The sequence below is a fragment of the Furipterus horrens genome, unplaced genomic scaffold (assembly GCF_987537825.1).
Source record: "Furipterus horrens unplaced genomic scaffold, mFurHor1.1.pri manual_scaffold_6, whole genome shotgun sequence".
Taxonomy (NCBI): Eukaryota; Metazoa; Chordata; class Mammalia; order Chiroptera; family Furipteridae; genus Furipterus; species Furipterus horrens.
The window spans coordinates 171,047,782-171,075,340 of record NW_028327176.1 but is presented as its reverse complement, the minus strand read 5'-3'; the positions used below and the strand labels follow the sequence as shown (position 1 = coordinate 171,075,340).

The 27,559-nt window shown below is 35.0% G+C and overlaps 1 protein-coding gene across 9 annotated transcripts; it reads left to right on the top strand.

Annotated features, from left to right (window-relative positions):
* Nucleotides 1–2,844: 2,844 nt before the first annotated feature.
* Nucleotides 2,845–27,159, top strand: BCLAF1 (BCL2 associated transcription factor 1). 9 transcript variants are annotated; one of them, XM_090279887.1, is made up of 13 exons: nt 2,852–2,972; nt 6,529–6,632; nt 8,203–8,313; nt 9,231–10,136; nt 11,335–12,000; nt 12,158–12,327; nt 14,614–14,719; nt 15,750–15,834; nt 18,298–18,473; nt 19,601–19,781; nt 20,827–20,973; nt 26,563–26,775; nt 26,929–27,159. In XM_090279887.1, the coding sequence occupies exons 3-13, from the start codon at nt 8,210–8,212 to the stop codon at nt 26,932–26,934; spliced, it is 2,760 nt and encodes a 919-aa protein (XP_090136013.1). In that variant the 5' UTR covers nt 2,852–2,972; nt 6,529–6,632; nt 8,203–8,209; the 3' UTR covers nt 26,935–27,159. The 9 variants fall into 9 exon arrangements, 8 of the variants coding, with proteins under 8 accessions (XP_090136015.1, XP_090136014.1, XP_090136019.1 ...); XM_090279885.1 differs by having other exon boundaries at nt 9,225–10,136; XM_090279891.1 differs by having other exon boundaries at nt 2,853–2,972; nt 11,854–12,000.
* The last annotated feature ends 400 nt before the right edge of the window (nt 27,160–27,559 follow it).

Below are 27,559 nucleotides of genomic sequence, written 5' to 3'. Positions count from 1 at the left end.
AAAGATTTCTTACAAAAATTTTGAAAGGATTTCAAGTTCCTTTTGTTGCAATAATTTTGTGACAAAGGTGCACATTAATCTTAGTGAGACTTAGAAGCAACAGCTAACAGTTACATTCTGATATTTTAATTATTTTTCAGAATGGAGAGATGTGTATTAGGGAATATTATTGTAATAAAGAATTACTGAATAAACAATTTTGATAATTTTAAACCTTTTCTGAAAAAAATTAAAAATCAAAAAACCATGCTTTCTTAGTAGGCAAAAGAGGATAGAAAGAGGGGGATCAAACCCAGTCAACTTTTTTCACCAGTAGGAAATTAAATAGGTTAGGCAAAGGAACCATTGATTTCATTGGTGCAGAAATGGAAAAATGCCAGACCATTTGGGAAATATTCTCATGAGTGGAAACTACCTTTATTTGTTCTTGTTTGGGAGCATCAGAAACCAACTCTGGTTAACTTGCCCAGAAAAGAAATTCACTGAAAGTTATCAGCTAGCTAAAAGTGTCAAAGCATATTTTACCACAATTCAAAAGAAAAAAGAAAAGAAAAGAAAAGAAAAAGAATCACTGCAAAGCCTGGGGAAGGACAGGGACAAACAGAGGAGGCAGCAGTAACTATAGCCAACTTCCTCCCCCAAACTGTCTAGTTTGGGAACCTCTGTTGGCCCTATTTCCTCAGCTGCCTGTTTCTCACTACCATTGTTGGGTTCCCAATGTCCCTATTCTCAGGGAGTGGGAACAGGGATAACTCCAAATTCCCACTCCATTTCAATTTCTCCAAATAGGAAAACAGTTCAGATGTTGTTCAGCCTAAAAAGATAAATAAAACAAACAAAACCAGTAGAATGAGGGAGTTTGCCGTAGTGGTCTAGTCTTCCAACTCCATTTTCATTCCTATCTTGTTTTTGTCCTTTTCAGATATTCAGTCTTCCCTTGGTTCTCTTTCAATTATCTTAAACCAAGTGAAACAAAACAAATGCCTCTAAGAAAAGAATTTTATAAATTTTATAGATATATTTACAGTAAATTATCAGTGATCTATAGTAAATTTGGTCATTTATTTACAATTTATATTTCCTTTTGGGATAATTTTCTATTTTGTTAAATGGGCGCTTGATTTTTCCTCTGTTCTTTTTGATGTCATTTGTATTTTCAACAGGAAATACAAGTTTTATTTTAAAGAATGGTGTTGCAATGGTGGAATTTCAGGTTAAAATAAGACAACTCAGTGAATATACATAAAACATGATCTAAATTCAAAACCCTGAAATTTCAGAGGTTGGTAAAATTAAGTATCGTGTATCAATGGACCTAGTTCAAGAGAAATTTACTTCCTCAGCTTATTTAAAATTAAGCTGCCTCCAAAAGGTGACTTTATTTTCAATACATTTGCAGTAGAATTGCAGAGAAAGGTTTTAAAGATAAATATCCTAGACTGCAAATCACTCCAGAGAGATGTTGATGTGTTTTGAAAACAATAGATAAGCGGTGTTAGCCCTAAGTGGTCTCCCCACCACCCACCCAAATATGCATGCAGAATAGAGGAGTCATGAGCCCTCAATGATTAGTTTTTATTTTTTAAATATAGTTCATCCATTCAATATTTACTGAGCACCTACTAAATGCTTGGGATTTACCAGTATGCACCATACAGGCTAGAGACTACTTCTCCCATAATCTGAATGTGGTGGTGGGGTGAGGGGAAGCCTGTACAGTAAGAGAAAACCGGGAATTCATCCCATGAAAACGAGGCACTTTTTCTGGTTGCGTTGGTAAATTGCGTTGTGAGCAGAGTGCCCTAAGCATAGTGTTGCACTCCCAACTCGGGCCAGATACTGCATTTACCTGACAGAAGACTGGCTGCTAATTACAACTCTGAAATCCTTTAGTTCACGTCCCTGAACATCATCAAAGCAGTAACTGTTACAGGCCAAGAGAGTGCAGCTCGGGGAAGTATTAATAGAAAATGTGCTATGGCTTTTGATAGTCTATCCAATGCAAACGCGCCTTGCCTATTTATAATCTTATATTTCTGGCAGAGCAAGGTATGTTGGGTTGTTTTTCAGCTGGCACCCATCATCGTTAAGCTTCTGCTTCATTTTTATGCCTACGCCAGCGTTTCGAGGGGCCAAGGCGTAAAACTTCGACAACGTCGCGAGGAAAGACGCGTCCGGTGACGAAAACCGCCAGGGCAGCCTAAGCCCCTTGGCAGTTCTGCAGTAAAAGCTCCGCTAGGGGTAGCGGAATTGGCCAGACGCCACTCAGGATAGGGTCTTAGGTCATGGCCATTTTTATACTATCCAAGTAGGTTTGGCACATTATCAGAGCGAAAGCGGAACTTCCTAGTTTACAGTTAGGCGTCCAAGAAGGAACTCGGTGCTTCTTGGCGTAGGGAGACGACCTGTGCTAACAGAACCTCTTCTTGCCTCCCGGTCTTTTCCTCTCTGTGACATTGTCTTTTTGTTTCTGGCTTGATTTGAGTGGGCCCCACAAAAGGAATGGATTACATGACCCCCCCCAAAAAACCAAAAAATAAAACGGGGGCTAAAGAGAGATTCGGCGGGCCGCCGCAAAACCAGGAAGGGCCGCCAGCAAAGCTCACCATGAGTACGTACGACCCACCACCCCTAACAAATCACTCCGCTCCACTATCCATTCGCGCCGATGCAGCCGCTAAAGCCGAAGGGAGGGGCCTTGAGAACTTCGCGCGAGACCAGCCATGAGACTTTCCAGAAAGCCCCAGGCAACGTCTTAACAGCGGCCAGGGAGCCGGTTTAAGGCGGCAGGGTGGGCGGGGCTTGCCCGGATATTTAGCGGCACCAGGGGCACGCCCCAAATCGGAAGTGACGAAAGTGAGCTAGAACGTCGAAGGTAGCTCTATGGTTTTCCTCTCCTTCTTGAGTCGGGAAATGGCCGCTGTGTAGTTACAACGAAGATAAGTCCTGGGAATCGCGCTTCGGGCTGTCAGGTAGGCCTCGGGCTGCACTCAGGGTAGTGAATTCACTGAAGGGTAGTCAATACCGCGGACGAATTAATATTGTTGAATCTTTTGTGGATGGTGGAGGGTTGGCGGCGACGGGAGAACTCAGGAGACGTTGTGCCGTTATTTATGTCTTTCTCTGTCAGCTTCGGTCAGGCTTTTGAGGTACTATGTGCCAGAAGTTGGGGGTAGGGAGTGAGCAGCGAGAACGGTCCCCGTTCGGCTGGCTGCGAACCTGGTGGAGACCCACAGACCGCGCGGCCTCCTCGTGCGCGTGCGCATATCGTTCTTTTCAACCCTTCCCCCATTTCCTCGGCGCGGACCCCAGCGCGCTCCCGAGTGAATGCTTGGCCCGCGCACGCGCGCTTCCTCCTTTCTCGGTTCCCCGCCTGTAGCTCACGAGGCTGCGAGAAGTGCAACTCGGGTTCTCCTCATTGGCTAGGATCGCCACTGCCTTTCGTGTCGTCTTTGAACACTTTTTACCCCCCGGCTTCAGGCTACCCGTCGATTTACGCCTCATTTTTGTTACTCTGCTTTGTGTAGGTTGCTCTTCTGTCTTGAGTAACTGAATTTCGCATCCATCTTGGGTCCTTGGTTTTGCGGGAAAATTTTCTCGGGGGTTATTCTTCTCGGGTCCCCTTGGCAACCGACTGTGTTTTGGAGGAACGGTGCACTAGTTACGCTTGGTGCCTAGTTAGAGCTTCGTAGCGTGGGGAACGGGCCTTCTTAGCTGATTACCTAAGAGCGGTACTATAACTTCCGGGCCGAAAGGGCAGTTCTCCAGTAGTACAGGCGAAGCCACGTCCTTTCAGCAAGCGATTCAGCCCATTATATCGCGAAAACTTGTGTTGCAGCCATGATTGGTGGATGCGTTGAGGGTAGGGACTTTGCCCTCATTTTCATCAAAGCCCCTAAGTTGGCTTTATTTTAAGATTTATCTCATCAGATTCAAGCAGCGGTACTGGCAACTACTTTTATTCATCAAACTTTTTTTTTTTTATACAGCATTTATAATTGAAAAAAAAATATAAGACCAAAGTTGAGGACAAGTATGACCAAAACTAATGTAAAGAGATTAGCTACTTCAGACATGTTTTTGCAGCAGCACCTTATAAATTTTGGGGGGAAATAAAAAGAACAATTCTTTATCCTTCGTGTGAATTCACTTTTCAGTTGCAGTGTATTTGGAATGGTTGAGCTACTTGTTTAGAAAAGAACCTTTACATAGGAAAAACCGCTACAAGTTTGTGTTTTTATGTTATCCTAACCAATTCAGGATACATAATTTGAAGGGAAGAATTGTGTGTAAAGTAACTCATAGTGAACCAATTTCAAGTCCGTCTACTGATGGCTTGTAGCATCTTGTTTAAAGGATGCCCTGCTTTCAGTGTTACATTGTGGTAAACACTAATTCCCCTTAATTCAGTTAATTAGAATGGTGGCAAAGGAGATTTAGCTAGAGCTGATTCTTATTTAGAAGAATAGTATTTTAGGACTTGAAGGGGCTCCATTCTAGTTGACTTTATTGACTGACTTATGTGGTTAGCTAGTTGTACTAGATTTTTGATGAGAAGACTTATAGAAATGGAGAAAGCTTTTCAGTTCTACACAGAGCTTTGGATTGGGAGTTTATAGAAACTACCTTCAAAATCATTAGTTACACTAGCTGAACCTGTGTGTAATTTACAGTGATTTATTAACAAAGAAATCGAGAATCAAAACATCCAACTTGTCTCATTTAAAATGCCATATTTCTAGAATAATAGTGCCTGGCATGTAATAAGCACCTTAAAAATTCAAAGGAATTCTGGAAGCTTGGAGTTCTTGGCATTTGAAAGATAGGATTTATATGTAGCTCGTGAGATTATGAGTATTAAATGAGGTGATTTTAAAGTCAACACAGTTCTTGGCACATGGTTGGTGTTTAGATATTTAGTTTGTTGTGATTTGTTTGTTTTCCTCTGCAGTTGGTTTTTGGAGGGCAGGAATCTCTTACATAGTCATGTCTCCATAATACCTAGCACAGTGCTTTGTGAATAGAATTACATTAAAAAAATTAGCTGAGTTGATTATAGTCCTTTACTGACTACATAAGGTATTACTAATATAAAATGTTACTTATATTTTATATTAAATATAATTAAATGTTATATTGTTTCATTTTACATATGACCACTGAGTTCTTAGTATGGATACTTGATGAATATGTTTATAGATTGTGCACAGGAATATGTATCAGTCTAACAGCCTACAGCCCTTCTCACTTTGCAATTTCTAGTGTATTTTCTTGGGACTTCAAAAAACCATGAGAGATTTGGCAGTTGGTTCTTGTCTGGATATATAGAAATTAAAATTAGCCTTTTGGATTTGTTAACTTAAAATGAGACTTGTATCACTTCTAGCAGTGAATCTCAGTAGTAGTGGATTTCTAGGTCAGAATAAAGTTTTATAACACACCAGTTTAGAAGATTGTTTTTTTTCTGCCCACTTGGGGGAGTTAATATTTTTAAAACTATAAATATACATGCACTTGAGAAATCCTTTGTTTCTGATCTGTGTTTCTATTTTGTTTTTGCTACTTTTTACTTTAGTTTTTCTTTCAATCACTAGGTTTCTATTTCTCCTTCCTAGCTTGAACTCCACTCTTCATCTCCCCTGGCAGTAAGGGCATGGGTATTTAGGTGACATGTTCTTGGTTTACCAGTTTCATCTTATCTCCTCTACTTTGTATTTCTGATTTTATCGCATTTTTAGTTGGGTTGAGTACTTGGTAAGATTTCATATTGAAATCCATTTAGACAGGTTTATGAATTCCTTAGTTTAGTTTTTGTTCCCTTAGTGTTTTTTGACTATCCTTTGCATGTAATTGATAATAACTGAATGTTATTCACCAGGCCAACCTTTTCAATTTTGATAATTGCTTAATGTTTTGTGCAAAACAAATTTATTTGAATAATAATAAAGTAGGAATTGTATTGGCTTCCAATTGATACTTGTTTAGTTTGCTGCGTGCTCTGTTATTGGAATGTCTGCTGTACATGTGTCAAAATGGTTTGTGATGGTGGTTGTATGAATTGTAAAAAATCAGTTTCAGATGAAACTAAATTGCATGAAAGAAAGTGGCCAGGAGAGAATAAGATAAGTAACAGCTTTAAAAATAAATTAACGTTAGATAAGTTATAAATTATAACATTAAGAATAATAACCACGTTTATCTGACAAGATGGTGTTACGGTAATCACTTTGGAATTTTCTGATAGGATGACAGCATAGCTTATGTTTGTTTTGTAAAGCCCACGTTGCTAAAATTAGAATTCAAGTATTTAAATTAAAAAGTAAAGGTGCTCTCAGTTTCATGATACACTGTTGTATTCTGATTAGAACAAAAAAAAATTTTTAAGCTTTATGGTTATTTCCTAAGTCAGTTACTCCTTTCCTGAAATCATTAGTGCCTTTATTAAGAGTTTATTGTAGTGCTGAGAATGAGGCATTGTAAACAGTGTATTTAATTTAACATAAGTTAAACATTTTTTATTTTTGCCAGGAATTTGAATTTAGAGTTCAGTCTCTGAGAACATTCTCTCCAGGAAGAATTTTACAGTATCACAAAGACTTCACTTGACTGCTTGATCCTGCGTAAAACCCAAGGTACACAGCGTTCTTTTTTCTAGTTTTCAGTTTGGCTTATTTGATTAAAACCTGATTCAGGCTGAATGATTAAAAGTGATGTGGTCTGAAGTTTTTTTGTTTTTGTTTTGGTGACTTGTATGAAGTAAGCCAGATTTTAAAAGTTAGTTTTAGGAAAAAGATTCTTTTTAGCTCTCCTGCTTCTAAGTTGCGTCTCTTCTATCTATTAAAAGACTCAGAACACACAAAGCTATTTAAAAGAAAAGCAAGACAAAAATAATCCTGCTTGTTAAACTGATCTTCCCTTATACATACAGGAGGAGTTCCATAACTTAGCCCCCCCCATTACAATTGGTGTTAATGTAATTAAAGTTGATTGCTTATTATGTACTAAATCTTTTATTGTGTTACATATGTCAACTCATTTAGTCCTCACTACAATTCTGAGGCGCGTACTGTATATATTTCCTAGAATAAAGAGTGAGAGAAGACAGAGCTGATATTTCTCTATTTGAGGATAGTTATGTTTTATTTTGAGATAAATATCGGATATTTTGATTTGTCATTTATGTTTTTTGATGAGGAACAAAGCAGACATTATCATTACTTTTATCTCTAACTCAACTCATCTTAGTACTTTTAAATACTATTGCATAATACTGAGTAAAGTCAAGGCAGGTAAAATAAATGCCTTAAAAAATACTTTGTTGTAGGAGAAATGGTTTAAATATATGGCAATTGCAAGCTATTAGAGGTTTAGTGTCACTTTTATAGAAACATTAATACTGTTACTGATTTCTGAGGTCTATAATTAGATAATAAATAGTGTTTAGAAAAATTAGAATACTGGTACCCAATTCTCTTTGTCTTACAGCTCCAATCTCTTTCTTGCAGTAGTCTCTCCAGTCTCATCTTACCAGAAGGCTATAGGGTAGACCAGGCATTGTGTCATGAGTCCACTTTTATTCTGCAGTCATGACTGTTGATAGTAGAGCCCATGACGCCAGCTATTGAGAGATTTAGTGGTCTTTATTATATATACTAAGAGACTGTCCACCATTCCAGGCAGTATTGTATGCATGAAGTGGGTCAATTTAGTCCTATTTCATGGCCATAAAGCATTGTGATGACAGTCTGGTAGGTTTATTTTTCTTTAGTATTATGCCACTTGTGTTTTCTTTGTTTCAGGTTCCTTATCTGTAATACTTGATTATTTATCTTTTTTACAGGAGAGGTAGGCATTTGTATTGGGTATGGAATAACGTCTAACATTACTGCAGTCTGTCATTGCTCTTTCTGATTTCTGCAGCTCCTTCCTTTTGGATTGAGGCACATAGGTGGGGCAGTCCATAGAAATTTTCTGTTGTGTCTTCGATATATACAATACCTTTCATGCAGGTGAAAATACCATTTTTAGTTAGGAATAATTGACTGGCTTAGTATTCATTTGAAAAGCATGATGATGAATAATATTCTTGGAGAAATTTTTATCTTATAAAATTTAATTTGTATCTGAAAATAAGTTATATAATGTGAAACTTTTTCAGTTATAATGTTATTTTTTTAACCTTTTTTGGTCTCATTTTACTAGGAGAAAAATGGGTCGCTCCAATTCTAGATCACATTCTTCAAGATCAAAGTCTAGATCACAGTCTAGTTCTCGATCAAGATCAAGGTCACATTCTAGAAAGAAGAGATACAGGTGAATTATCCTGCTTTTAAGTCTTAATGATAATCATCAGCTGATATTTATGAAATGCTTACTGTGACAACACATCGTTAAGTTTATTAACATATTTTATTTTTAAAGAACCCTGTCAAATTCATGTAGTGTTACTCTCATTTTAGAGTTATAGAATTGAGAATTGACTAGGTTGTAAGATAGTAAATGGCAGAGTTTAGATTAGAATCCAGCTAGTCTTGACTCTGTATCTCAGATTTTTAATGTATGGTGCACCAAATGGTGGATTTCTTGTATTTTTCTATATGTTGATATGAATTGGATAAGGTAACAATTATTTGACAGTAAGCAATCTATACATTATTTCACAGTTTCTTACTATTTCGGACTCGGGGTCTCTATAAGTTTTTTCTTTTGTTAAAAATGATTTAAGTCTGGTTGTCTTTCTCTAAATAGGAATGCATACTTAGCACAGAAAATAGAAATCATAAGTTGAAAATAAAAGCAAACTTTATTAAGAATTAATACTAGGTTATGATTTTTCCTGTGTTATTTTTCTAAGCCTGATTTTATGTTACGTATACATTTGGCCACTGGTATTTCATTGATGAGTATTCTGTGCCATTGAAAATTATTTCCATATCATTTTAAGTGCTTGAAAAAATGTACTATAATTTGTTCTGCTGAGTATGCCTTTTCCCCCATTTTCTGTGTCTTCATTTCTAAGGCCTTTAATTTATTCTCTCAGTGTTTACCTTAGAAATGAGACCTGCTTCATTGAAAACAGTAAACTCTTATATATGAATTGTTGTTTTTTAAAGTACATATTTAGCTTTAACAATTGATATACTTGTTTTATTTAACCTGGATTATTTAGAATGGTAAGATGGAATAGTCTGTTTTTATTGCATTGATATTTATTTCACTTTTAGTTCTAGGTCTCGTTCCAGGACGTATTCAAGATCTCGTAGTAGAGATCGTATGTATTCTAGAGATTATCGACGAGATTACAGAAATAACAGAGGAATGAGACGACCGTATGGGTACAGAGGAAGGGGTAGAGGGTATTATCAAGGTGGAGGAGGTAGATATCATCGAGGTGGCTATAGACCTGTCTGGAATAGAAGACACTCAAGAAGTCCTAGACGAGGTCGTTCCCGTTCCAGGAGTCCAAAAAGAAGATCCGTTTCTTCTCAAAGATCCCGAAGCAGATCTCGCCGGTCATATAGATCCTCAAGGTCTCCAAGATCATCCTCTTCTCGTTCTTCATCCCCATATAGCAAATCTCCTGTCTCTAAAAGACGAGGGTCTCAGGAAAAACAAACCAAAAAATCTGAAGGGGAGCCCCAAGAAGAGAGTCCTCTGAAAAACAAATCACAGGAGGAAACAAAAGATACATTTGAACATGACCCATCTGAATCTATTGATGAATTTAATAAATCATCAGCCACATCTGGTGATATTTGGCCTGGCCTTTCAGCTTATGATAATAGTCCCAGATCACCCCATAGTCCTTCGCCAATTGCTACCCCACCTAGTCAGAGTTCATCTTGCTCTGATGCACCCATGCTCAGTACAGTTCACTCTGCAAAAAACACCCCCTCTCAGCATTCACATTCCATTCAGCATAGTCCTGAAAGGTCTGGGTCTGGTTCTGTTGGAAATGGATCTAGTCGATATAGTCCTTCTCAGAATAGTCCAATTCATCACATCCCTTCACGAAGAAGCCCTGCAAAGACAATCACACCACAGAATGCTCCAAGAGATGAGGCTAGGGGACGTTCCTCCTTTTATCCTGATAGTGGAGATCAGGAAACTGCAAAGACAGGAAAATTCTTAAAAAGGTAAGAACTAAAGTAGAGAATATAGATTAAAACATTGTTTATTCTTTGAATTCTATTTGGATTTCTTAGAAGATTTAAATTGCATTATGGTTTGTATTTAGTTATTTTTGCTCAACTTCCTTTATAAGTTAATTTCAAATTGATATTTACTCACATCTCCTTAACTTCAGAAGTTTAGTTTTTAACAAATTTATATTCATCCTTTTTAATTTTATCCATTTTCAGTAAGTTCAGAGTTAATGTAAACAAGGAAGAATTGAGTAGCATAAAGTATAACTGATAGCTAATATGTAAAAACAATTTATTTTAGAGATTAGTTTTGTAATGTTAGAGCATTAAAAGCTTATTTTGTTCTCTTCATTATAATGTGATCTGCATAACTAATTAATCTATTTCATCATCTTGTGTGGTATTATAAACAGTCCAGCTGCCATATTTTAATAAATCTGCCTTACCATGGAGAAGATAATGCTATCTGACCTAGTGATGTTTTAAACATACTTTGTTTAAATTCTGATTTCAAGTGTTGCTAAAAAACTCATGGAAAATTGTTTGCTAGTGTAGTGTGATCGACTTAAAAATAAGGAAATAGAGCAAGATGCTATTGTATACAGTGCTGTACAATCTAGGATTAATTTTCTTACTGAACTTGATGCATCGTTTGTACTCAATATTGACAAATCATTTTCTACAGCAAAGTATATATGAACTATTTTATGATTCAGATAGAGTATTTAATATTATCAACTACATTAAAGTCCACTTTCGTGAACTTTTTATATTAGCGAATAAGTGAATAAAATAATCTGAAATTTTGTGTATAATTAAAAGTAGAATTCTAATAGATAAGTATATTGTTTACCAGTGGTTCTTAGTCCAGAAATTAAACTTAAGCTGTGTTGTATGCTGTAGAATCTCTGGAAATTTGGATTTGTTAGTGCAGAATTGTGAGCTGTGACTGAATAGATCAGTATTTGAGAATGACTTTCTTTTTTAAACTTAAGGAAGTCTATTATATACATTTATTTAAAACCTCAGTAGATAAGTTTTATTTAAAAAGTGGAATCAGAAAACACTTGGAGTAGGGCTTTTTTCTCTTATTACTGGTCCTGTGGTATTGGTCAGCACACTTAAGTATGCAAATTATCCACAGTGAATGCAATCCAGAGTTACCATGCTCTTCTTTGCTTATTCACAGGTTCACAGATGAAGAGTCTAGAGTATTCCTGCTTGATAGGGGTAATACCAGGGAAAAGGAGGCTCCAAAGGAGAAAGTATCAGAGAAAGGGAGGGCAGAGGGAGAATGGGAAGATCAGGAAGCTCTAGATTACTTCAGTGATAAAGAGTCTGGAAAACAAAAGTTTAATGATTCAGAAGGGGATGACACAGAGGAGACAGAGGATTATAGACAGTTCAGGAAGTCAGTCCTTGCAGATCAGGGTAAAAATTTTGCTACTGCATCTCACCGGAATACTGAGGAGGAAGGAACCAAGTACAAGTCCAAAGTTTCACTGAAAGGCAATAGAGAAAGTGATGGATTTAGAGAAGAAAAAAATTATAAACTTAAAGAGACTGGATATGTAGTGGAAAGGCCTAGCACTACAAAAGATAAGCACAAGGAAGACGACAAAAATTCTGAGAGAATAACAGTAAAGAAAGAAACTCAGTCACCTGAGCAGGTAAAGTCTGAAAAGCTCAAAGACCTCTTTGATTACAGTCCCCCTCTACACAAGAATCTGGATGCTCGAGAAAAGTCTACCTTCAGAGAAGAGAGCCCACTTAGGATCAAAATGATAGCCAGTGATTCTCATCGACCTGAAGTCAAACTCAAAATGGCCCCTGTTCCTCTTGATGATTCTAACAGGTAATTCCACATGGATGCCCAGTAAATAAAATGACGTAAAATGTGGGTGGTTAGTTAATATCCAGTTAATTATTTCATTTTCTGAATGTATTTCCCATTTCCATATTGAAACCAATGCTATATTTTGTTTGTGTGTGTGTGTACGGATATGTTCCAGACCTGCTTCCTTGACTAAAGACAGGCTCCTTGCTAGTACACTTGTCCATTCTGTCAAGAAGGAGCAAGAATTCCGATCCATCTTTGACCACATTAAGTTACCACAGGCCAGCAAAAGCACTTCAGAGTCATTTATTCAGCACATTGTATCCTTGGTTCATCATGTTAAAGGTATGTATAGTATTGTGTATTAAATTTCTCCAGTAAGTAAAAGAAGATGAACATCTGTATTTAATAATCAGTGTACCCCAGGGATAGCAGGTATACAGATGCCATTAAAAATCTGGAAAAAGTGTTTCGTGAAAAGAGATATTAGTCTTGCTAGCAGGAAGATATTTATAAAAAGCGATTGAAATGTTTGGAGTTAAAACGTTTCCTAAAAATTTATATCATGGTAAAACATGATGTAGGTTTATTTAACTCAAAGTCTTTCTGAAATGTGCCATTATACTTTGTGTGAAGTGCAGCATGCTTACAGATTTTCTTTTCATTGCATCATTATATATGACTTATAATCTACTCTTGGCATAGATTTATAAGTCAAGCAGTATTGTTACTGGATAATATTTATTAAGAATTTTTCTCAACTTTAAAAACCTGAACCCAGTGGAGAAACAGTATTAATTTCCTCTCTTGTTTTTGTGGTACTTAATTTGTTGTAATACTAGCTTTTTTACATGATAAAGAGAAAATTATTAGGATTTTTAAAGGGGAAACAGATTCAAGAAATTTAATAGAATATTAGATTAGTAGTGATTACATGAATAACGACTAATTAGGACAATAATGATGAGACTTCTTTAGGTACTAAATATGATAAAGGGTATTTCAACTGAAGTAATGATGTGGTTTTCGTCAGGTTATAATTCTAGTTACAAATTAATTACTTTCAGAGGTTTAGGGTATGAGTTTTTGGGCGATCAGGTTTTGTTTTTTTGTCTTTATGTTTAAAAGGCGGTGTACTATGAAATAGATTCTTACTCAGGAATCTCCATGGCTGTTGGTCTTAAAAGCCATTTTTTAAATCAAGTTTGTCTTTTGATAGGAGAACAACTCATAATAGCTGAAACTCATCACTAGCAATTCTTTATGCACTTGATATTTCAAAACAGTTAATTTTTTTTTTTTTTTACTGTAATTACTTAAACATGGTAATGAGTTTTGTAATTTGGCTATAACTAGGTTTGTGAACCTGTTCATGACCATATTACTGTGGTACACAAAATATGAAGCATTAACATTTTTCTTTTTTCACCTTTTTTTTTTTTTTTTTTTTTTTTTTACCTGTCTCCACATTTTAGAATTTATTGCTGAATTTTGAGATCAGGTTTTGATACAATTTTTTTTTCATTTTTATTTTTTTAAAGAACTGTAGTTATGTTTTATTATTGGTATTGTGCAACCGATCTGAACAGCTCTGACTTAATTTAGAGCTGAAAATGCCCAGTGATGTTTTCTTTTTCATTGTAACTAGGTCCTGGAATATGTTTTGAAATGGCAAAATCCATGTTTCAAAGTAAAATAGCTGTTGAAAGATACAGGCAAAGTTGAATCTTCTGTCTTCCTGGCAAAAGTGGCATAAAAACTGAGTTGCTAGCTCAAATTCCTGGGTTTCATGGAATTATGATTGAGGCACTACCCTTGTAGTGGCCGTTTCAAGTTTTAATGATTGGTTATGAGACATGTGCTGGATATTGGGCGGTAAGTTGACACAGATGTATGTTGACCTGTTAAGCAGATAGCTTGCTTCGTAATGTAACATTTCATGACTTTATACGTCTTTGTATTTTACATTTACAGCATATCTTGAACTCGTTGAAAAATTAGTCAGTATTGATATCACTAATTTTAAAGTTGTTAAAAGAAAGGCAAGGCGTTAATGTCAAATGTGCTTGTCAGGTTTGCCAAGATGCCAGATTTTTGGAGTAATAAATGAAAGTTAATTGAAAAAATATTTTCTAATTGAAATAGCAGTATTCAGTTTTTTCTTAAATCCAATTTTTGTTGTCAGTATAGTTCTTGATGAAAAAATTTTATTAGTTTATTAAAACCAGCTATGTATGTACTTCAGTATTTTTGTTTTCTGCAAATGATTACTTGAAGTAAATTCATTTGTTCATATTGGCACGGTATAAGGATAGTGACATTGTTTTTGTTCCGTTTGAGGAAGTAGTGCGTTATTGAAATGGAATTAGAGACTCAATTTAATCTCTTGTTTTTGGGTTATATGTAGTATTGACAGGGACCTTTGAGAAACTTTGCATCAGATTTCTTTTGAGGTTACAAGAGTCATATATAATAAAAAGGACAGGGTAGGAGGAGCTCTTTGTAACACTTGATTCTCTTCTGATAGGTTTCTTGAGTATTTTTATTTTCTTTTCACCTGCTACATGCCCTTCTGTCACAAATGAAAATTCCTATGTAATTAATTGGGCAGTATTTCTCCTAAATCAACAGAGCAGTACTTCAAATCACCTGCGATGTCCCTAAACGAGAGGTTCACTTCCTATCAGAAAGCCACTGAAGAACATAGTACCCGGCAAAAGAGCCCTGAGATACACAGGTATGTGTACTATTGAATGGCCATATAAAAATACTATTTTGTTTAAACAAGATTACATTGGCACTATGCTATCATCACTATACAGATGATCGTGGTTTTATTCCTGATTTATACCTTGAATACATATGTCTGTAATTTATTATTTTTATTCATTTACTTTTTTGTTTGTTTAAACTGGTTGTTAGAATTTGAAATACTCTTTGTCACTCCCTAGTATGGAATTAAAATAGTTACCACATTTGTTTTTGGGGATGGGGTTGGATGCTTAGAGTAACCCTTAAATTTAATGCCAATACATTTATACAATTTAAATGCTTGGTGAAGAGGTGGAACTTTCTTTATGAAAAGAGCATGAATGTCGAAGTCAGACAAGTGTAAGTATGTTCAAATTTTAGCTCTGCTTGTCGCGTAATTGCATTATGATGAACAAGTTATTTAATTTCCAAACATTAGTTCTTTTCCATGTACAAAATGAGATATAGTGCCTACTTTTCAGGGTAGTAGTGACTATTAGTATTATTGGTTATAAAATATATAACTTAGTGCTTATTATTACATAGTAGGTGTGTTTTTGGTGGTGATTACTGAAGAAGGACTGGGGGGTTGCAACTGACACTAGCTTAAAAGGCAAGGAGAGGCCCAGACTAAAACTAAAGATCCACTGAATAGTAAAAATACTGGAGTCACTTAGGAGTAAATGATCCTATTTTTGTTTTCATTGATGGTATTAATTAATTTATATTGTATAATGATTGGTATTCAAAATTACAACAATTTAGTTAAAATTGTTTTTTGATGATTAAGTTTGACATTCTGAAAGGTCAGGCTTTGTATATAAAAATCTGGTTGAAACATTTTAATTCATTTTTAATGGAAATAGTTTTGGTTAATAATTTTACTATGCTAAATTAGTCGATCAGGAGAGAAATAACTGTCTAGTACTTTCTTTACAAAAAAAATGAAAAATTATAAAGATTTTTCAGAACCATTAAGTTAATGTGATTACGACTAGACTTTATTTTACATTAAGGAGAATTGACATCTCTCCAAGTGCCCTGAGGAAGCATACCCGTTTAGCAGGGGAAGAGAGAGTTTTTAAAGAAGAAATTCAAAAGGTATGTTTTGGAGGGAAAATTCTTTTCATGTTAAGTTCAGTTTTGTTAATGATACTGTATGAAACATAGTTTGTCTAGGCAAAATTTCTACAGGTAACTTCTATTTTTAACTTGTAAATACACTATATATATACATGTACATACATATTTACACACACACATTGTTCCTTTCAAGAAGAAATTAAGCTGACACTATAATGTGTATCTAAGTTAAACCAAGAGTACTTTTTTTTTTGAGAATTTTTATGAGTTTATTTGAGCCAAACAGTTGCCAGATGCAGAGAGCAAGATCTGAAAAGCTCCATAAATCAAAAGTAATTTAAAAAAATGCTAATGAAAGGAAGACATTACTTCTAAGGAAAGAGTGAAGAATCAATGGGTAGACAAAGAAAAATTATAAAAGCAGTGATACAAATTGTATTAGGGTTCAGTAAAATGTTGAGGGGAAGTAGATGAGCTAGAATAAGTATTTCTTGATTTACGTGTGCCTGAATTAGTATCAGGGTTCTTCACAGAATTAATACCAGTGCTTCTGGACATTTTTGGCCTGGACTAAGAAATAAGCATTTTAAGAACTGATTTACAAACAAATGTTTGGAACAAAAATTATGTCACTGTTGGAATATTTGTGGATTTGGGGGGTGAATGTTTTTAAACTAGAGAGGAGCCTATGAATGACTGGCTTGGGACGCTCTGTGAGAATGGAGTTCAGTCATTAGTGGGGCTTTGATATACTCTGATAATTCAAAATTGACATTTTCTAGGTAGGCCAGTCATGGGACAGGCCATGAAAGTCTATTAGAAGTGTGTAGAATACAGTAGAAAGAGATCAACTGTTGTAATGAAAAGGTTAGGTGACTTGGAAGTACTGCTTTGTTCTAATCCTGGCAGTCGCCAAATACTGTCTCTGATATTTGGAAAATGTTCAGCTTCTTGGACATTGGTTTTCCAATCAGAAAGTTAAGAATACATCTGTTTTGGAGAGTTGTTGAACAATGGGGTTATTATGAAAATGTCAGTACTTTTATTATTAGAAGCTTTTATTAACAGTTGTGTACAAATTTTTAAATATAACAATAGATATGAATTCAGAGCTCAGAAAGAAAATCATTTCTTTGCATGGAGCACATTGATCTTGGGAAAACTGATTTGAGAAGTGAATACTAATTTGGACTTTTACTTTCAATGCCCTGGAATCAGTGTCGGTTTTGTTCTGCCAACAATTTAGTCTATATTTGTGCTCTGACACTGAGTATTTTGCTTCTCTAATTACTCAGACCAGATTTTGATCTGGAGGAGGAAAATAGTGGTTACTAAATGGATGGATAAGAGGATATGACATTGCTCTTTTATCTGAATGAATAATTAGCATATGTGTTAATGTGAAATACACATATAGCTTGGAGTTTTACAAACTACTTCCACTTTCCTTAGCTTTTGCTACTTGTGGGGTTGGTAATACCTAGGCGAATAGGAAGGTTTCTTGCTCTTGATTAGATTTTCTTGATTGGCCTGGGACCAAATAGGTGAGTAGTTTTCATTTGGAGATATATTTATACTTTCTAGTTTATGAATGCTTATGAATTATCATAGCTAGACTTCCCAGTACTACTTATTGTTGACTGTTAGCAAGGATTGTCCACATTATTAGCATCTTACTGATGTGTAATTTTTCTTCATTCCTAGATTCCTCTTTCCATCTTCCTAAATTATATAGTATTTGAAAAAGCAATGGAACAAGAAGGAGGTGAATTGTGACCCAGTTAAACTAATGTCCGTTACAATCCATGAATTGAGAAAGGGCTGTATATGGCCTAAGATACTGAGTACAGGACTGGGAATAATGCCTTTCTGACTTTGTTTCTACTTTTGTTCAACTTCAATTGCTTTAATTAATCATTCCGGTTGCATGTTATGGAAATTACAGAATTCTTTTTTTAATTGGTTTTTATTGGGTTGGTCAACTTCTTTGGAAAGAGCTTGATGATGATGAGATTTAAGTAATTAGAACCGTTACTTTAGGATACCTTAACTTTATAGGCAAATGGCTACACCACAAGTATAGATTATAACCTTTGTCATTGTTTGTTAAAAAAAAAATGCTTTTGTAATGGTGAGGTATGATAATGAGGATTGCTGAGCAGAAAAATATATCATTACACTGTACAAAAGTTTATGTTGCTTTGAACAAAAACTTAGGACATTTTCAAGATAATTAGATTTTAATAACCTTCCCAGTCTCACTACACTTGTGTACACAAATGTTCAGTAAAAACAATCAAGTACATTTTTTTTTAACAAAAACTTAAGTATAGAAGTAGTTTATGATCCATTTTTTCCTGATCCTAAAATCTCACTTTAGAAACTGGCATAAAATTTGGCACGCTCTCTCTCTCTCTATATATATATACATCCTTTTTTCTATATCTGCCCTGAAATTTGTTTTACATCTGTCTTTTATAGGGAGACAAAAAATTAAGGTGTGATTCTGCTGATCTTCGGCATGACATTGATCGTCGGAGAAAAGAAAGAAGTAAAGAACGAGGGGATTCCAAGGGCTCCAGGGAATCCAGTGGGTCAAGAAAACAAGAAAAAACTCCAAAAGATTACAAGGAATTCAAATCATACAAAGATGACAGGTAATTGTTAAAACTGTCTGAATTAGGTTTTAGCTTCTAATTAGCGTTTAATAATTGTCAGCTTAATTGCTTTCAATTTTGACTGTGTAATCGAATGTTTAAATTTAAACAATTAAAATTATTTGTTTTACAGCAAAAATGTATTTGTCTTTTACACGGCTTATGGTGGATGAGGACAAAAACTTTGGAATAGCAAGCTAACACTGAAAAAAAAAATGACAAATTAATGTGTCCTATTATCCAGGCTACATCAGGAGGTTGGACTTCAATGCAGTGCATTTCTAGAAACAGTTTGTGTAAGAACTTTGGTTCGTTATGCTTGATTCCGCACTTTTTCAACTCATAACACCCAGAGTACAAGAATTTTAAACTGATATCTAGTGGTTTAACTTGGGAGAGATGGGGGGGGAGGAAGGACTAGTTTTTCTGAAATAGCAATGTGTATTAGTCTTTCAAAGTAATGTTTCCATGGATACTATTAGCAGTGGTAAGAGTTACTGCAGGTATGACCTTTTCGGGTGTTGCATTAGAATCATAAAATTGATCACCATAGAGTCAAATAAATAATAGGAATACTAAGTATCATAGATAACTGTTTTGGGGGATTGTTTATTTATTTTTCTTTGGTATTCATTAGGTAAATGGATTTTACTTGTGTTTTTATTATGGCTGGTATTTGTAATGTATGTTTTTTATTTCTATAACGGAGTTATGGCCCAAACCATACCAACTGTTCTCACCCATGGTATACAAACTGCAGTCATTTTGAAACTTGGCCTTTAAGAACATTCTTACTTTTTCCTACTTTTCTTTTTCTTTCCTTAAAATAACAAAAAATAAATTAAAAATATTGAAGGACTGAACCTCATACTTGAAGTTTCCAGACTGCTAGTTTCTAACTAGCAAGCCATAGTATGTTTTTCAGTAGTGATGTAAACCAAATATTGAAGGCGAATGGAAACAGACTGTCAAAAGTTTAACACCCAATCATTTTAGTTATGTAATCATTTTAATAGGGGATAGTTTTTTGACTTGAAAAATATCCCTCTTATTATAAGAGTCAACAGGGTCTTCATCTTTTTAAAGATAGCACATATTTTTTTTTGTTTTCTTCCTTTATTTTTCAGTAAACATAAAAGTAGAGAGCAAGATCATTCTCGATCTTCATCCTCTTCAGCATCACCTTCTTCTCCCAGTTCTCGAGAAGAAAAGGAGAGTAAGAAGGAAAGAGAAGAAGATTTTAAAACTCACCATGAACTGAAAGAATACTCAGGCTTTGCAGGAGTTAGCCGACCACGAGGAACCTTTGTAAGTAATAAAATGATCTTTGATCATTTTGCTAGGACTTTGTATCTATAAGGAAAGTTAAATGAAGTGATTTAGACATTGTCTGTTACGTCTTTACTGCAGTTAGAATTTGTCTTGAAAAATGAAATGGTATTTGAAGTATCTTCTTCATTAACAAATGCCATTTAGTGGAAGGGAGGAGAGGCTGGAGTTGAGATGATGCTTCTTTATACACAGAGTAAAAAAATAAATGTTTCTGCCTAATTAAAAAAATTTTTTAAATGCCATTTTGAGATCCAGAAGCATCTATATAAACTAGGTACATTTCGTAACTCTGGAATTAATAACTGTACATAGTGCTTAAATATCTAAGAGTCAAGGAAAGTTATTGAGATCTGCTTTTTTTAAATCACTTAGTTTTACAAACATCTAAAAACATTAAAAAAAAATCCATATGTTCATCTCTGTATTGTAAAATTTTTCCGTTTTCTTCAAGTCCTTGTTTATGTGTATCAATCACAGAAATCATCCCTTTTATTCTACATAGTATACATGTTACCCTCATGTTTTAAAAAATGTGTTTTAATAACTTAATTCATGGTAGCGCATTTTCTTTCTGACTCTTTAATTTCTAGGTTCACATTTCTACCTTGATTGAGTTCCACTTGGTTATTACAGAGTTTATTGATTAGATCATTTGGGAAAGAGAAGAGCTTTGCTTATATGGTGATAGGTGTAGTCAAATACTTGGCTCCTAAGATAATTGAAAGGAATTAGACTACTCTTTTGGCTAGTTAAAAGGAAAAGAACTATCTGATTATTTTAAAATACTAGTTCAGGCCATGAAAGTATAGTATTCTAACACTTAATTTTGTGCATTTTTTCTTAACCTACTCACAGGAAGCAGTAATGTAAAATGGCCATCCTTTCCACTCTTGTTGGCTATGAGTTGGGATTTAAGAAGGAAATTAGGGAATATTTTTTGTTATTGCAGTAAAATTAGAGTTTGCATGCAACTTAAATACCGTTGATTGCATTACTAAACAACTTTGTTAATGTTAATCAGTTTCGAATTAGAGGCAGAGGAAGAGCCAGAGGAGTTTTTGCTGGGACAAATACTGGTCCAAACAACTCAAACACTACTTTTCAAAAGAGACCGAAGGAAGAGGAATGGGATCCAGAATATACCCCAAAGAGCAAGAAGTACTTCTTGGTGGGTGTTAGAAATCTATGTTTATTTGGTTTGCGTTAATATTCAAAGCATACTGGGTGCAGATAATCCACTACTATGATAAGATTTTACCATAATGTGGGAAACCTTTTAAAAAATTTATTACCCAGATCACATGAAGTTGAAAATGTGGGTCCCTTTAGTCCTGTCTGTACTTTATTGACATCACTTATGGGCTGATCAGGATATCTAAAAATATACCTGATTTGATAGCCACGTTCAGTGAAGAACATTAACATGCTTTATCTGTCTATAGACAGTGACATTTGCAGAAACTTCTCATAAAGATTTACCTTCCGTCATCACAGCCAGTTGTTTAAATGGAGGACGAGGAGAGTTCTACATGTAATTAAGGATTTCAGGAAGGCTATTAACTTGCATTGGAGTAAAAAAGGATGAAAGATGACATTATGGAGAAGTTAATAGATACAGTAATTTGATGCTTCTTTGTGATGCTTTTCTCTCTTGGAGTAATTTTCTAAGGGATGAAACTAGAGGAGGTGAGTCCTGAAGGATTCACTAGGTAGCAATGGAAATTTTCTGCAGTTCAACATGGAGGAAAAGGGTCTGTCCTGCATTGTAGACAAAGACTTAAGGAAACACCGGAACTATTGCCAGAAGTACAGTCATAGTTCAGTACTTGGGAGTTTCAGAACTCGTCAAACCCTGCACTCTTCACATTTTGATGAGAAAAAAATGTTTCCACACTCTACACTTGCTCAGGATTCATTGTGTTTGCTACAACTTGTATGAGTCATAGTGCCATCCCGCAAGAGAAGATGCTTTATAGTTTGGTACTTGTCGGTTTTGGTGCTCGTCATGAGTTTTGAGATGAATTAGTGATGAGTACCGAGGTGTCTTAGCTTCTCAGGGAAGTCATGTTTCAGAGACTAGTTGTGAAGACCTAGTTGTTTTGTTGAAGCAAGAAGGAAAATAATGCTGGTTTTATAGAATTCTATCTTTCATTTATTTGGCTTTTGTGAATTTATAGTGTGGGGCAAAAGTAGGTTTATAGTTATGAGTTTGTAGAACAGTTTATTCTTGTATTACTTATTGTATTACTTTTCATAGGAACAGCTATAAACCTACTTTTGCTCCACCCTGTATTTGATTAAATATGAATGTCCATGGCATATCTGTTAAGTTAGAGGATAGAAGTGTATTCTGAAGTAGATATTTTGTTTCGAGAATGGAATGGGCACTAATTGTTTCTGAAATTAGTTCCCATTTGCCTCTCTTTTGGGTACTCAAAAAAAGTTAAATTTTTACACACCACATTATGCATAATATTTGCTCAACATAGGCTCCTATGAGGAGAAATTCATGCTTGAGTTGCTTGAATTGACTATCTGGAAAGTGATAGCCATTCAGTTACAGTATAGAATAGTTTAAAAGATCCATCTTGTTTTTGGTTTAAGAATTTAACAGTACTGTTTATGCTTGGTCTGAAGGATGGGAAGGCAGATAGGATATAATTCCCATTTTTGGCTTAGAGACTAGTCATGGAGAAATAAGCATTCTGAATATGTATTGTGGATTTTCTCCGAAGGAGGAAATGGATTATTACAAAGGGAAGAGTGATTAGGAGAAACTTTGTAAAGTACCTTTGCTTGAATCTTGAACTTAAAAGATAGGCAGGTGTAGGTAGAAGTACTGAAATATCTTGATAACAGAGAACTCCAGTACTCAGATGGCTAGATGATTGCTATAAGTTTGGGAAAATTTAACAAAAGCAGGACCTAAGTTGTGGAAGTTTGGATTTAAAGCAGTTTGAGAAGAATTGTGGTTGTGAGAACAGATATATCTGATTGATACTATCTGGAGTAAAGGGGCTAGATTTGAGAAAAATTAGTAACATTTATGAGGACTGAGGGACCCACTGGTTGGGTGTTGGTAGTGAGAAGAAATTCTCTTAAGGTATAGAGGATATAAGGGAAAGATACCCATTTGAGGAGATTAAGTGAAATCAAGTAGAGATGTGCCGTGGATAGATGCTAATAGAGGTCTAGAGAGAGAAAAAAAAGGAGTCATCATCATTTTACAGGTTACAACTAAAGCAATTGTAGGGTCACTCAGAAGAGAAGTGGTTAAAGAGCGGACTTTGCAAAGATGTGGTGAGGAGTGAGTGATGGTAAAAATGCCGGAGCGTAGATCAAATGTGAAAGGTCAGAAAGTTAAGAGGGAAATGAGAGGGAGGGAAGGTAGTAGATTTTTAAAAATACTTGTTAATATTTTACAAATAATTTAGGCCAGACCTTCATTTTTCTCTGGCATTATTTCATAACCTGGTATCATTTTTATCTGAAATTGGGACATAATCATTTTAGGTTGGCCTGTAATTAGCAGTTTTACTAATCAAGGAAGAATGTTATTTTAAGAATTTAGTCACTTAAAAGTAGTAGTAACATTTTATATGTCACTGTTCTGGGTTATACTTAAAATTTTTCATTTCTCTGTTAAGCATACAATGTGCATTTGGCACAGAGTGATGTTCACTAGAAGTAATACATTAATTCATTTATGTCTTATAAATAAATTATTTTGTTAATGAGCCAATTGGAAATGGTAACTGGTTTTTACATGGATATTTAAATTTAAGAGATTTTGCATATTCTGTAAAAATAACTGACTTCTTGGCTAGCTTTGAGACTAGAAATATAAACAAAAATATGATTTAGAGGAAATGAGGTTGAAAATGGTAGATAATTCCCCTAGGTTCTTTCAGAATAATTTACTGGCATGGAAGGTTTGTCCATATCAATGAAACAATACTTAGTAATGATGATGAGAATATGTACTATGCTATGCAACATTCTGTTTTACATGTAATAATTTATTTTATGCTTATAAAATCCTCTTGAGGTGGGGCTATTATTTCATCTTTTACAAATGAAAAACATTGAGGTCCACAGAGATTGAGCAGCCTGAACCAGGTTAAAGTTCCATGGCAGTAGAAGTGGGGTCAGAATTGGAACGCGTGTATGGGTTCCAGAGACTGGGTTTTGCAAGCATCCTTCCAGTACTGAGTAATTTGTTGCACTCCTTTCTGAAGGTTCCCATCTTAAAACTGGGGTTTATGCAGATATGGCAATATTTTCAATAATAAGTACTCCAGGAGAGATAATATAGTCTTAGAACCTGAAATTCTACGAGGGGGCGAGTATATGAAGTTGGATCAGGTGGTGGAAACGTGCTGCAGTGGGCAGGTTCTCGGTGGTGATTTGTGTATTCTGAGGAAGAGAAAACCCCTGGTGGGAAAGGGGGTTCAAGATTGGGTTTTTAATAAATTTAACACTTTGAAACTTGATCATTCTATAGGGAAGAGATGAGAGGATTTATAAAATCTTTGTTCTAATATGGCCTTTTTTGTGACGTATTTTTGGCTGTGTATCTAACTTCTCTGTCCCTTTATCGTTTCTGAAGTAACTAATTTTGGGAGTTGTAATATTAAATTGTGGGTGTTAGAACTTGAGGATTAAAAGTTAGTATACTTAGCATCAAAATGTCACTTAGATGCCAGGATAACCTCTGAAGTACATAGCATAATGTTCTAGCCATTGTAATTTTTGTTTGTTTTTTAACCCAGTTTCACACGATTATAAATTTAAAATAATGGTTCAACTCATAATCTAGCTTTGCCACTGCTTCTTCCTGTTTTCTACCCGTAACTGCCTCATATGATAATTTTTTACTGCCACCGAGATACCTGGGAAGTGTATTCAGTGGGTGATATTGTAAGGGGCACTGGAAAGGACCACTCTGTCGCCTTGGACAAGTTACTCAATTCTCTGTGCCTCAGTTTTTTTCATTCTGTAAAGGGGGATTAGTAGCAGTACCTTACAGGGTGGTTGTGAGGATTTAATGAGTAAATAGATGGAAAGTGCTCAGAAAATGCCTTCCCTTAGTAAACACTATAAAACTTTAGTACTACTACAGTTGAGTCTTTTCCTGTCACACACTAGGCTGGGCACTTTCCACAGATCATCTATATTTCCTCAAGGCGCGTTCTCTTTTTTTTTTTTTAATGAGGAAATAAAGTCACATGGTTTCTGTTAAAGATATAAACCCATGCCTCTCACTGTAAAACCTTTGTGCTTCCCGCAGATTTATGGAATACTTTGTAAACACCACAAACAAAACACAAACTCTGGAGTTGAGTGTGCTGCTACCAAAAGGGAGTCTGAAATTATGTAGTTGCATGGGTATTATTTTGAATGGCACACTAGCGGAGGAAAGAAGTGGGAGGATCTAGTCAAGGAACAAGTACAAAGGACCCATGGACATGGACAGCAGGGTGGGGACTGACTGGGACTCAGGTGCTGGAGGGGCAGGGGAGAACAACGGTAAAATTGGGACAACTGTAATTGAACAACAATAAAATAAAATAAAAAGTTTATTTCCAGTTTACAATTAAACTTTACAACATTGAAATGTAAACTTTTGATAGTTACTAAATTTCTTCTTTCTGAAGGCATGCATACTTCTAGCTAGTGATGTTTCATTGGTTTGGTAAAGATAAGATTATTAGAAATTGTTAAGTGCTTTTTTATATGTGTAACAGCTTTTTAAGTCATGCAGGCAGGAGAGTGATCTGTATTGCGTGAGAATGCAGAAAGATATGTTCTGTTTTGAAAAAGGTGCTCATATCATAATTGAAAAAAGTTGTAGTGACTTGTGCAGTTTTCATTTATTCGGGTTGTCGCATACAGGGGCATCATTTTGCTTTATTTCCCATTTGTGAAGGTGGGAAGCAGCAGTTAATGAAATTACATTACAGGAGAACTTTGGCTTTTTGTTTTGTATTTTTGGATATAATATTCATCTACTTGTCAACAAAGTCAGGTACTTCTCAGTTTTGCAGATTGTTTTCATTAATATAATTTGTAATTTGGGAAACATCTCAATTTGATACAAATAATGAAAAAACAAAGGTTGGAATGTAATAGCTACAGTACTTAAGGTTTGTGAAGAAGAAATAAGTTGAGGTATTTCTCTAGGGACCATGCCATCATGATTTGGGATGTGAGGTCACCAAGCCCAAATTGATGTGTAATATACATTAATTTAGATTTAAATCCCAGTAGGATTAAAAAATCTGTTTTTGTATGTAAATTTATTCATACCATCTGTTTTATTTAATGTTGATAGTAATGATTTTTATGACCTTGTTCCATCTTTATGACTAAGGTAAAATTTTTTTGGAAGAATATTGGTTATTTTATCTCATTTACATGCAGTTTAATTAGTAACAAGTGGACTTAGATTGAAATAATGGGAAAGAAGAAAGTAAAATCTGATAATTGGCAGTAATTTAGCAGTTGATATTCTCCAAAAAATCGTCTGAGCGGCTCTTTATGTTTGGGTTACCAAGCAGTAAATGTAATTATTTGTTTTGACAATAGACTATATTTTTGTTGAAAAGTTGAGTTTTACTGTGTTCTAGTTAGGACATTAGCAATCTCATATATTAAATCTTCAGAAAATTTATACCATGACTTAATGATTTGAGGATATAATCATTTTCCCTCAAGAAAGACATTTCACTGATGATTGTTTTTAACCTTTCTGTAGCATGATGACAGAGATGATGGTGTGGATTATTGGGCCAAAAGAGGAAGAGGTCGTGGTACTTTTCAGCGTGGCAGAGGGCGCTTTAACTTCAAAAAATCAGGTAGCAGTCCAAAATGGACTCATGACAAATACCAAGGGGACGGCATTGTTGAAGATGAAGAAGAGACCATGGAAAATAATGAAGAAAAGAAGGACAGACGTAAAGAAGAAAAGGTAGAAAATTTCAAGTTGTTAGTGATTCTAACAGAGCTTTTTTGGGATTGGTGGGCCAGTTAATTACTTAATTTTTAGGAACAGTGATTATTATGGATCATTTTCATATTCTGCATCTTTGCTAATCTCTTTTTCCTTTCTTTCACTTTTCAGGAATAGTAAATCTGAAGTGAGATTGCAACAGAGAGCAGAGCTTGCACCCACCATTTTTTTTTTTTACCTGATTTTTGTTTTCAAATAAGAATGTAAGCATTTTACTTAAATTTTACTGTTTGCAAGTAGTCTATAGAAATTTTGTTTTAAGTCTTCAAATATCTTGAAAAAATAGTAGATTGTATGTTGAAAATTGTACTGAAATAAAGTAGAAAATTGTTACGTACCCTATTTGTAACTATCAACTTTTAAAAAGAATACTTCTACTGTTTTTGTTACATGCATTGTAATTCTGCTTTGTCTATAAGATACGGTCAAGTACAACTCTGTGAAAGTTCTGATTCTCTTCCCTCCCTGTTTGTTAATGTTTATTCTGAAGTAAACGTTAGCTCTACATACAAATTTCGGGACAGAAGTTGTTTATAGAGACTGCACTAATTATTTTAACCGTATCCCATCTGTTTTAACATTTTCCTTATTTCAAACACACTACATTGTAGGGTGACTGATTTTTGAAGTGTACCACAGAAAACATTGTTGCTTCGGTAAACTAAGCTAGTTTAACCCTTCCGCAAATGTTTAAGTATACAAGCTGGTAAAAGTTAGATTGCAAAGTATGAGGGTTTTTGTT

Bases quoted from the DNA above. Each gene is read 5' to 3' on its own strand.
- BCLAF1 (XM_090279885.1), top strand. From the start codon at position 8,210: ATGGGTCGCTCCAATTCTAGATCACATTCTTCAAGATCAAAGTCTAGA. The intron at 18,474-19,600 runs GTAATTGTTAAA...TTTATTTTTCAG, and splicing joins AAATCATACAAAGATGACAG to TAAACATAAAAGTAGAGAGC. The intron at 20,974-26,562 runs GTGGGTGTTAGA...ACCTTTCTGTAG, and splicing joins AGAGCAAGAAGTACTTCTTG to CATGATGACAGAGATGATGG.